The 12,828-nt window shown below is 41.0% G+C and overlaps 1 protein-coding gene across 2 annotated transcripts in view; it reads right to left on the reverse strand.

Moving 5' to 3' along the window:
* Positions 1-1,896: 1,896 nt before the first annotated feature.
* The window catches only part of LOC121545577 (solute carrier family 35 member E2A-like), a 29,332-nt gene continuing 18,400 nt past the window's right edge, over positions 1,897-12,828 (reverse strand). For both annotated transcript variants that reach the window (XM_041856223.2, XM_041856224.2), the window contains exons 8-9: positions 4,998-5,143; positions 1,897-4,725 (exon numbers count right to left, since the gene is read on the reverse strand). In XM_041856223.2, coding sequence (XP_041712157.2) covers positions 4,488-4,725; positions 4,998-5,143 — 384 coding nt within the window. In that variant the 3' untranslated portion in view covers positions 1,897-4,487. The remainder of the gene's footprint in view (positions 4,726-4,997; positions 5,144-12,828) is intronic.

Consider the following 12,828-nt stretch of genomic DNA (forward strand, 5'->3'; position numbering starts at 1 on the left):
TTCTGAGCAAATTCTCAGAGAATGAGACGAAAAGGTCACCTGGTGAGAATTTCACTTAGCAGTCGAAATTATGTAACCTTTGATATACCCCATCGGTTAAACATTTTGAAGTCTACAGTAAATATCTTAATCACAGCAGTCTTATCAACACTGGACCATCAGCGAAAATCACATTTTGGCAAGAACATGAATACAGAGAAACAGCCCTAGAGGCACAATTCATGTGCAAGTAAAGTGGCACTAGTAAAATAATTCAAAGATTTAACAAAATCAGTCAACAGGAGTCAGAAAGAACTTGTAACTTGTATCTATAAAACATTTATTAATTACAATAGTCAGGGAACACAAGATGACATTCTAGTCCAATTCACATAAATAATCTGTCCAAATTTGAGACATCCGCATATTGGGAAGAGCCAACAGTGCCAGTCTTGACAAATTCAAACATTCCTTTGTTGAACTTGTTGTTAGTCTGAGAAAAGCACCATATCATAACAAAACCAAGGAAATGCCAGTGCCATTCACTCAAGCAAACAGACACATTTCCTGTTTAAGTCAGCTTCCCCTTACAAAATGTAGTCAGTTCTGTAGTTTCACTTCATCCTATCCAACTGACGACACTTTCACCATAGACAAAGGACAAAGATGAGAACCAGTTTTACTAAACCTAAGCTCAATAGAGATGTTGAACCAGATTAGGTTGGAATTCAATCATTGCACCTAGCTCTTTCAACCCACAGGACTGCCAAATATTGAATGAAGTTGGCAACTCCCTCTATCCAGGATAAACTGTGGTGTAAATCAAACAAAACAAAACTGCAACGATTGAATTCTTGCCGTGGTCTGTGTCAGGGGTGCACAATTCCAGGGGCATATTCATTATGCCGAGTTTGTTGCAAAACGTTTCTTAAACGGAAGCAAATGGAACGAAACGGGGAGGGACCTACCTGAATTTGTCCAATAGAAACTCGTTTTGCTCTTTTTGCTTCCGATTGGTTCTTAAACAGTTTCTGTAATGAATATACCCCTGTCCTTGGGGGCCAATGTGCTGCTGGTTTTTGTTTCTCCCTGGTGCTTATTTGCTCAAATAGTCAGGGAAGTCACCCACCTGGCTATGCTGGTATTATTTAGTCCCAAGTTACAAGGCAAGGACGAAAACCAGGATAGAATGCAGGCCTAGAGATGTACACCCACTGTCTGCTCACTTATTCTCCCTCTCTACTGGCAGGCAGCGTTGAGTAAACCAGTCTTTGGAGATTCCTCAACAGAATTGATATAATTTAGCTTGTTTAATGCAAATATTAAATTACATCACCCAAATGGTAATATACAGAAATGACAGAGGAAATTGTTAAAATGGTTGAGACCTTGGGCGTTTCACAACCCGAATGACTAAAATTACATTCACTGTTAAAAAAGAATGCAAAGACAATAAAGGAATGTACTCAAGACAAATTACAATTCCATGTACAGTATGCTCAGCACTTAAAGAAATAAAGTACATCAAATAAGGCACATCAAGTCATTGGCACCTTACAGTGAAGTCCCTTTTAAAGCCAAATATTCAACTGACTCTTAGCGAATAACAGGGTTCAATGTGGCACATAACGTAAGACTTGGGTGTGGAAGGCTACACAATGCACAAAAGCCCAAATCAATCTCTCAACACCTATCTATGACGAAACTGAAGGAACCTTTCAGGTTCTGTGCAAGAAAAACAAGAAAAAAAACAATCAACACAATAGTAACAGAAGGCTTTGAGAAAAAAATGGTTGCAAGGTGATTTTGTAAGAACTGCACATTATAATGGTCCTCTGTAGCTCAGCTGGTAGAGCACGGCGCTTGTAATGCCAAGGTAGTGGGTTCGATCCCCGGGACCACCCATACACAAAATTGTATGCACGCATGACTGTAAGTCGCTTTGGATAAAAGCGTCTGCTAAATGGCATATTATTATTATTTTATTTGATCTCCGCAGACTACACTCAAGGTTTTCAAATATTTCACATTGCTGTGAGAAGTTCAGTGTCAAAGGTGAGCTTTGGGAAAACAAATAAAATGTTACTCTCCCTACCTCTACTCCCCTGAGGGTAAGACACACCTTTGTAGTCAGGTTAATGGCTCAAATATTTGCTTTCACTTGTGACTAGTTAGTATACAACTGAGCTAATGCCCTATTAGAATTAATAAATGCCTTGACTGTTCTACCTTATGATGCACCGTGGCTAATTATCGGGAGAATAAAGCTGTTTTGTCAACGAGAATGTGTGCCCATAATCAATGGAGAAAGAAATGTATGCCAAAAAAATAGACTTGCATTTAACCACTTCCACCAATGAACATTGAGAGAAATCCTGAGTTTACACTTTGTTTGAAAACATATGAAATAATGAAACATTTAAGGCGAGGGAATGGAATAACTAAAGGAATTTACAGTGTAAAAGTGAACGGTGAAGTGAAGTCTGAAGGTCTGGCCATCTGGCCGAGTGCTTGTTTAAACACGCCAGACCAGGGGCCTCATTTATCAACTGTGCATACTTTTCTTACTAAATTCTGGCATACTAGGATTCTAGGATTTACATCAGGGCCGGATTACCAAACGGTCACACAGGGCACGTGCCCAGGGGCTCCCAACCTTTTTTTTGGGTTGTGGGTCTCCTGGAGGTCAGACAGGTAGCATATTATAGAAAAAAATTGTAGAATTGCAGGAAATAAGCTTTAAACTGCAACATTTTCTCTCAGCCTCATGGCGAAATGTGAACAATAGCATGAGATGAGCTATAAAACAGCACATTTATTTTCCTGGGGGCCCAAATGCGGTAGTCCGGCCCTGATTTGCCTGTGCAACAAATTATTGGGATTTATCAAACTGTGGCACGGAACATATAAGCATGTTTTATTGATAAACTATATTTGTGTGTTCGTGAACAACCCCGCCTGGAAAACGCCCTCTATTTACTTTTTATGGTAAGAACAACGCCTTAATTTCCTGTGTGATTTGGAGATGTTGGAACTGAGCCATGATAGTTGCTAAAAGAAAGCGCAATGGCAAATGTGATCATATTTCTGTAGAGGTGTGGGCAGAATGTTTTAATCTTTTGTAGTGACATTTCTTAACAAAAAATGCATGCCGCCTATAGCTAGTGCCAAACACTAGTCGCACATTCTGCAAGATTGATTGTCTATTGAACAATTTAAAACTAAATGCTTCCTACAGCCCACACTTCTATGCAAAATACAAATTGTTCAATATTTTGTTTATCAATACATGATTGTGTTTCTATCTCCTGCCTTGGTATATGCTCTGAGATTAAATAGGTTATTATGTCATGCTCCTATTGCACAGCCTACCCATACTGTCATAGGCTACCGGTTTATTTACTTTCAAGCATGGTTGGCTGTTGAATTAGCAATGGATAAATGGTAGCTGTTGTGTAGCTGGAATAAACCAGTCATGTCAGAAAAGGAGAGACATGCCCTGCAATATGATTATGATTTAGGCCTATATAAAACTAAAATAAATATATTAGGCGACATGCGGCTATGCGATCTTCTTACCAACGGCAAATGCATCAGTTTTATCATTAGGCCTATACCTTTTAATATTTGTATTATCCTACCATTATTATAATTCCTGTGCAACAAACACCTCCATTTCCCCCAAAATAACTATATTTGCTTGCAATATAGTTGATCAACGACTAAAAGTTGTGTGTACGCTTGTCCTGAGATTTGCGTGGAGACACGCACACTTTCCCATCAAGTTCAAAATGGATAAACACCAAACATTGAGGGCTAACTGGCGCAGAAAAGTAAAGTATTTTGTTGTGCGCATGCACCTTTGATAAATGAGGCCCCAGGTGTGGGCAAACTACGGCCTTGCCAGATCCGGCCCACGAGCCCATTCAATCCGACCCACGGGAGGTAAAAAAAGTAACAAATTAGTTGTTTTTTGGGGAGGGGGAATTATTGTTTTGGGTTAAAAAAAACACTCCAGGCCACACTTGAATGTCTAAAACTAGGTAGAAAATATGTCAAACTATAACAGACCTATATATTTTCAAATAACTGGAATGTTTCTGGCCCAAAAATAGATTTTGACAAACATATCAGCAAAAAATAAAGCTGTGTGGCCCTCCGTTCAATTTAGAAATCACAGCTGCACCTGTCCATAGTCAAACACTGGTCTGCGTTCAGACCACACACTAAGGCAAGTTCACATAGGTATCAGAGTGCATCAAGGTGAGGCCGAATGAAACCTCAAGAGAAACCAGTCTCTCAAATTGACCATTCCGACTGAACGAAACCTCACTTGAGTGACAGATCCTTCCACCGTGCTATGATGACCGTTGACTTCCCTCATTCGTCGTACTGCTGGCGCGAGTCAAAACGTGGTCTAGTCAAATCGTCTGCGTATCAGGTTCTACATGATCAAAGTTAGAGATAAGATACCTTTTTGGTCTCTCCCCATTGGTCTCCTGGGGAGTCTATCGGTCCGATGCTTTGAGCTTGTGGTCCTGCAGTAGTGGTTTGTAGTGTTGGTCCTGAGCCTGGGCGTGGGCCAGGGCCTGTAAGGTGTCTCTCTGAAACTGCTTGGCCTTGTTGTACAGCAGCACGCCCACAAACACCAGGGCCGTGCCGGCGGCGCTGAGCACCGTGATGTGGTTACTGAACAAGATGATGCTCAGCCAGACAGACAGGGCGTGCTTCACTGTGCTGGCTACACTGTGGAGGCAAGGGGAGGGGGAGGGGGAGGGTGTTAGACGCTGCTGCAGGCAGCCTGCCTGTCTAAATGCGATGACTGTCAAGGATAATAGTGCTACCTGAAAGTGTAATAGTGCTACCTGAAAGTGACTGGGTGGGGGGGCATCTCAATAGTTTCACGTGGCTCTCTATCCTTATCTACTTTCCTTCATCTGCACTGAGGTAAAAGAACTGAAGGGAATGATGGCTAACTGCAATGAGATACCCCCTGCCTGTGTGTGTCAGACACCTACCTAAAGGTGACGGGAGAGATGCGTCCCATGAGGGCGTAGGCGGTGACACTCTGCAGGTGGAACAGGACCCCATCAAACAGCAGCAGCAGAACGATGTCTGGACTCCAGCTGAACGAATGCCCACTCTTCCCAATCACTGGAATGTCCTGGAAACACAAAGGAGCATGGGAGAACACCTTCAAACTGTTACTGTGGCACTCACCCAAACCAAATATCAGGTCAAGTCACTAACTTTCCACGTTCATTCCAACTTAAAACGCAAACATTAATTTCACTGCTTGTTTTTAAAGCAACAATTTTTCAACATAATACCAGTATTTTGGCTATCATTATGATGGCAATAGTATTTTATCATTTGTATCTGCCATCAGTAGCCTTGGCTGCACAACACAGTACTATGCTGAACAAAAATATAAACACAACATGTAAAGTGTTGGTCCCATGTTTCATAAGCTGAAATAAAAGATCACAGAAATGTTCAATACATACAGTGGGGGAAAAAAGTATTTAGTCAGCCACCAATTGTGCAAGTTCTCCCACTTAAAAAGATGAGAGAGGCCTGTAATTTTCATCATAGGTACACGTCAACTATGACAGACAAATTGAGAAAAAAAATTCCAGAAAATCACATTGTAGGATTTTTAATGAATTTATTTGCAAATTATGGTGGAAAATAAGTATTTGGTCACCTACAAACAAGCAAGATTTCTGGCTCTCACAGACCTGTAACTTCTTCTTTAAGAAGCCCTCCTGTTCTCCACTCATTACCTGTATTAACTGCACCTGTTTGAACTCGTTACCTGTATAAAAGACACCTGTCCACACACTCAATCAAACAGACTCCAACCTCTCCACAATGGCCAAGACCAGAGAGCTGTGTAAGGACATCAGGGATACAATTGTATACCTGCACAAGGCTGGGATGGGCTACAGGACAATAGGCAAGCAGCTTGGTGAGAAGGCAACAACTGTTGGCGCAATTATTAGAAAATGGAAGAAGTTCAAGATGACGGTCAATCACCCTCGGTCTGGGGCTCCATGCAAGATCTCACCTCGTGGGGCATCAATGATCATGAGGAAGGTGAGGGATCAGCCCAGAACTACACGGCAGGACCTGGTCAATGACCTGAAGAGAGCTGGGACCACAGTCTCAAAGAAAACCATTAGTAACACACTACGCCGTCATGGATTAAAATCCTGCAGCGCACGCAAGGTCCCCCCTGCTCAAGCCAGTGCATGTCCAGGCCCGTCTGAAGTTTGCCAATGACCATCTGGATGATCCAGAGGAGGAATGGGAGAAGGTCATGTGGTCTGATGAGACAAAAATAGAGCTATTTGGTCTAAACTCCACTCGCCGTGTTTGGAGGAAGAAGAAGGGTGAGTACAACCCCAAGAACACCATCCCAACCGTGAAGCATGGAAGTGGAAACATCATTCTTTGGGGATGCTTTTCTGCAAAGGGGACAGGATGACTGCACCGTATTGAGGGGAGGATGGATGGGGCCATGTATCGCGAGATCTTGGCCAACAACCTCCTTCCCTCAGTAAGAGCATTGAAGATGGGTCGTGGCTGGATCTTCCAGCATGACAACGACCCGAAACACACAGCCAGGGCAACTAAGGAGTGGCTCCGTAAGAAGCATCTCAAGGTCCTGGAGTGGCCTAGCCAGTCTCCAGACCTGAACCCAATAGAAAATCTTTGGAGGGAGCTGAAAGTCTGTATTGCCCAGCGACAGCCCCGAAACCTGAAGGATCTGGAGAAGGTCTGTATGGAGGAGTGGGCCAAAATCCCTGCTGCAGTGTGTGCAAACCTTGTCAAGACCTACAGGAAACGTATGATCTCTGTAATTGCAAACAAAGGTTTCTGTACCAAATATTAACTTCTGCTTTTCTGATGTATCAAATACTTATGTCAAGCAATAAAATGCAAATTAATTACTTAAAAACCATACAATGTGATTTTCTGTATTTTTGTTTTAGATTCAGTCTCTCACAGTTGAAGTGTACCTATGATAAACAATTACAGACCTCTACATGCTTTGTAAGTAGGAAAACCTGCAAAATCGGCAGTGTATCAAATACTTGTTCTCCCCACTGTATTTCTCTCAAATGTTGTGCACAAATTCATTTACATCCCTGTTAATTAGCATTTCTCCTTTGCCAAGATAATCCATCCATCTGACAGGTGTGGCATATCAAGAAGCTGATTAAACGGCATGATCATTACACAGGTGCACCTTGCTGGGGACAAGAAAAGGCCAGTTTTGTCACAACACAATGCCACAGATGTCTCAAGTTTTGAGGGAGTGTGCAATTGGCATGCTGACTGCAGGAATGTCCACCAGAGCTGTTACCAGAGAATTGAATGTTCAGCGTCCAATGTTCAATGGGCCAATGTCGTTTTAGAGAATTTGGCAGTACGTTAAAATCGGCCTCACAACTGCAGACCACGTGTAACCACGCCAGCCCAGGACCTCAAAATCTGGTTTCTTCACCTGCGGGATTGTCTGAGACCAGCCACCCGGTACGGGCAGGCATAAGCTACGGACAACGAACACAATTTCAATTTGAATGCACAGAGATACCGTGGCGAGATCCTGAGGCCCATTATCGCGCCATTCATCCTCCGCCATCACCTCATGTTTCAGCATGATACTGCACGGCCCCATGTTGCAAGGATCTGTACACAATTCCTGGAAGCTGAAAATGTCCCAGTTCTTCCATGGCCTGCATACTCACCAGACATGTCACCCATTGAGCATGTTTGGGATGCTCTGGATCGACGTGTACGACTTCGTGTTCCAGTTCCCGCCAATATCCAGCAACTTCGCACAGCCATTGAAGAGGAGTGGGACAACATTCCACAGGTCACAATCAACAGCCTGATCAACTCTATACTGATTTACTGATATGAACTGTAACTCAGTAAAATCCTTGAATTGTTGCATGTTGCTTTTATATTTTTGTTCAGTGTATATTCAAAACAAATCGAGACCGGTACACACTAGGCTACACAATATACTCCAGGGTAGAGAGCTGCATTGTGGGCCCTGCACAGTCATTTTTTCATGGACATTAACTTCCTAAACATAATAGGCTATAGTTTAGGCTCCGACATTGACTGGAAATAAATATTGATAGCACGTCTGCCTGCAAATTGTCCCACATTTATCAAATGTATGCAAGATTATTTCAAAAACGTTTGTCTTTGTTTTGTAGGCTATTCGTTATCTATTGTATTAAAAGCAATATTCACAAACTCTAATAGGCTACTTCTTGCTGATTTACGTTCAGTAGCCTACATTTCTTCTCTTTTGTTGGGCATGTGGGATCATGTGCGCCTATATGTGTGTTCTCAATTAACTCTAAGCCGTTCGGGGGAGGGGGGGTACTAAGCTAACATAGGGAATTGTTTTAAGATGGTCATACCATAGATCAATTAGCTATTTGATTTAGAATTTTAGGAGCCCTTTAGGTAAATTTACATTTTAATTTAAATAAAATATTGAATTTGGCCTACTATAGCCCATAGAAACGCATTCATTGAATAACACATTCAAAAAATAAATCATAAGGTGTCTGTCCTTTATCTATGAAATATAAGAAAGCTTAGGAAATATGTTTTTTTTTTTAAATACATATTTAACCCCTTATTTTTGTTGGCACAAAACTATCTCCATACTTCCATTCATTTGCATGGGTTACCTTCAGACGGGTCCCGTTACACACTTGTGGAGGTCATAGAGCAAAACAGAGAACACCATCGTGTTTGTGAGAGTCATCTTTCTACAGTGGAGTCATATTAGTTTGTAGCCCAAGCGGTTTGGAAGCTACAGAAAGATGGTCTGACAAACACCGCTGTAGCTCGGCCACCTTCCACTGCAGATGCGGAAGTCCGACATAGGCGGATGCGGTGGATTGAGACGCAGCCCATGCTGATGGATTTCGATGCCATTTTTTAAAATTATGTTACTTCGATAGATGCACTGGTGCATCAATCGACTCTTAAGTAATAAATAGCCTGTAGACAAGTCTATATGGGCGGAGAAGCACGGTGCAGTTGTCTTTAACTTCCTAAAGTTTAGACTATGACATTGACTGGAAATAAATATTGATAACACATGTATTTTACTCTGCTTGCAAATTGTTCAGCTCCTAACAGTGATGCAAAATGTAACTCAAGTTAAGTAGCCTAAGTGTCCACTCTCCTATATTTCGCCCCAACTCTAATCTCTTTCAAACGCAATGCAGAATATATAGGGCCCTAGATACAGTGCCTTGCAAAAGTATTCAGACCCCTTGGATTTCTTCACATTTTATTGTGTCACAAAGTGGGATCAAAATGGATTTAATTGTCATTTTTTTGTCAATCTACACAAAATACTCTAATGTCAAAGTAGAAGAACAATTCTAACATTTTTAAAATAGTAAATCGCATACAGTTGAAGTCGGAAGTTTACATACACCTTAGCCAAATACATTTCAACTCATTTTTTTACAATTCTGACAATTAATCCTAGTAAAAATTCACTGTCTTAGGTCAGTTAGGATCACCACTTTAATTTAAGAATGTGAAATGTCAGAATAATAGTAGAGAGAATGATTTATTTCAGCTTTTATTTATTTCATCACATTCCCAGTGGGTCAGAAGTTTACATACACTCAATTAGTATTTGGTAGCAATGCCTTTAAAATTGTTTAACTTGGGTCAAACGTTTCGGGTTGCCTTCCACAAGCTTCCCACAATAAATTGGGTGAATTTTAGCCCATTCCTCCTGACAGAGCTGGTGTAACTGAGTCAGGTTTGTAGGCCTCCTTGCTCGCACACGCTTTTTCAGTTCTGCCCACACATTTTCTATAGGATTGAGGTCAGGGCTTTGTGATGGCCACTCCAATACCTTGACTTTGTTGTCCTTAAGCCATTTTGGCACAACTTTGGAAGTATGCTTGGGGTCATTGTCCATTTGGAAGACCCATTTGCGACCAAGCTTTAACTTCCTGACTGATGTCTTGAGATGTTGCTTCAATATATCCACATACTTTTCCTTCCTCATGATGCCATCTATTTTGTGAAGTGCACCAGTCCCTCATGCAGCAAAGCACCCCCACAGCATGATGCTGCCACCCCCGTCCTTCACGGATGGGATGGTGTTCTTCGGCTTGCAAGTCTCCCCTTTTTCCTCCAAACATAACGATAGTCATTATGGCCAAACAGTTCTATTTTTGTTTCATCAGACCAGAGGACATTTCTCCAAAAAGTACCATCTTTGTCCCCATGTGCAGTTGCAAACCGTACTCTGGTTTTTTTTATGGAGGTTTTGGAGCAGTGGCTTCTTCCTTGCTGAGCGGCCTTTCAGGTTATGTCGATATAGGACTCGTTTTACTGTGGATATAGATAATTATGTACCTGTTTCCTCCAGCATCTTCACAAGGTCCTTTGCTGATGTTCTGGGATTGATTTGCACTTTTCGCACCAAAGTACATTCATCTCTAGGAGACAGAATGCGTCTCCTTCCTGAGCGGTATGACGGCTGCGTGGTCCCATGGTGTTTATACTTGCGTACTATTGTTTGTACAGATGAACGTGGTACCTTCAGGCGTTTGGAAATTGCTCCCAAGAATGAACCAGACTTGTGGAGGTCTACAATTTATTTTCTGAGGTCTTGGCTGATTTCTTTTGATTTTCCCATGATGTCAAGCAAAGAGGCACCGAGTTTGAAGGTAGGCATTGAAATACATCCACAGGTACACCTCCAATTGACTCAAATGATGTCAATTAGCCTATCAGAAGCTTCTAAAGCCATGACATCATTTTCTGGAATTTTCCAAGCTGTTTAAAAGGCACAGTCAACTTAGTGTATGTAAAGTTCTGACCCACTGGAATTGTGATACAGTGAATTATAAGTGAAATAATCTGTCTGTAAACAATAGTCAGAAAAATGACTTGTGTCCTGCACAAAGTAGATGTCCTAACTGACTTGCCAAAACTATAGTTTGTTAACAAGAAATTTGTGGAGTGGTTGAAAAACGAGTTTTAATGACTGCAACCTAAGTCTATGTAAATTTCCGACTTCAACTGTAAGTATTCAGCTCCCTGAGTCCAAACATGTTAGAAACACCTTTGGCAGCAATTAGAGCTGTGAGTCTTCTCAGGTAAGTGTAAAGGGGTCAGCCGAACGAGTGTGCTCGCATACTCCCTTAAAAAGACCTTCGCTTGAAAAACTAGAAAATAAGCAGCAATAGTACTGTTTGTCCATTTTGAGATGCCATAGCCAGTATACACTTCCTCAAAATAGTCAGAATTAATCTAAGATAACTCAATAAATGTGTCGTTTTTGCCGAAGACATCTTAGTCGCACAATTTTACATCTAACTAATTTTTCTATGAAAAGATTTGCATGAAAACGAGTCGTCTCTCGTTGAATGACAAATACTTTATTGAAGAATCCCTACTGTCGACCAATCACCGACGAAGGGGGTTAAACTTAGGCTCCGAACTTCGTCTTGCCTCCAATATTTTGTGTACCCGAACAACCGAACCCTCACCGAAGTCCAAAACAAACAAAAAAGTCACAAAACGTTGTCATAACATATGCACGAACTCTACAGAATTGCTTAAGAGTTTTGCGCACCTGGATTGTGCAATATTTGCCTATTATTATTTTAAAAATTCTACAAGCTGTGTCAAGATAATGGGGATCATGGCTAGACATCAATTTAAGTATTTCAAGCAGATTTTAGTAAAAACTAACTTGGCCACTTAGGAACAGTCACCGTCTTCTTGGTAAGCAACTCCAGTGTAGATTTGGACTTGTGTTGTAGGATATTGTCCTGCTGAAAGGTGAATTATTCTCCCAGTGTCTGGTGTAAAGCAGACTGAACTAGATTTTGCTCTAGGATTGTGCTTAGCCCTATCCTGTTTCTTTTTATCCTGAAAAATTCCCAGTATTTACCAATGTCAAGCATACCCATACCATGATGTAGCCACCACCATGCTTGAAAATAAGGAGGCAGTTACTCATCAATGTGTTGGATTTGCCTCAAACATAGGGCTTTGCATTTAGACCAAAAAGTTTATTCCTTTGTTATTTTGTTGTTGTTGCAGTATTACCATATTGCATACAAGATGCATGTTTTGGATTATTTTTATTCTGTATAATTTGTATATTAAATTGTCTGATTTGTTATTCTTACCCATCTACCAATCACTGTCCTTCTTTGAGGTTTTCGAAAAGCTCCCTGGTCTTTGTAGTTTAATCTATGCTTGAAATGTATTGTGGAAGGGTTAGTCATTTAAAAATCATGTCAACCTCTAAGAGTGAGTCCATGTAACTTTTTACTCCTGAACTAATTTAGGCTTGCCTAAACAAAGGGGCTGAATACTTATGCAACGACTATATTTTAGTTATACTTTTTTTAATACACTTTTTTTAATCAAAATGTTCTTCCACTTTGACAGAGTATTGTGTATATTGTTGACAAAAAAATGACAAATCCATTTTAATTCAACTTTGTAACACAATAAAATGTGAAGAAATCCAAGGGGTCTGAATACTTTTGCAAGGCACTGTATGTATTGCAATTCTCACGATTCTATATGTATTGCGGTTCGATACTGCAATTTTATTGCGATTTGATGTTCCAAACATATTGCTCACTATATGTCTGTTGCAGAAAATGTTTTCCCCATCACTAATTATCACCTTTTGCTCTGCAACCCCCACAAGCCCCACGGGACTTGTCTAAAGTTGGTACAGCCGATCTGCCAACTTCTGTCCGAACAGTTTGGGCTACACACTACTATGATGGTGAGACTCTCACAAACACGTAC

This window comes from Coregonus clupeaformis, chromosome 30 (assembly GCF_020615455.1).
Source record: "Coregonus clupeaformis isolate EN_2021a chromosome 30, ASM2061545v1, whole genome shotgun sequence".
Taxonomy (NCBI): Eukaryota; Metazoa; Chordata; class Actinopteri; order Salmoniformes; family Salmonidae; genus Coregonus; species Coregonus clupeaformis.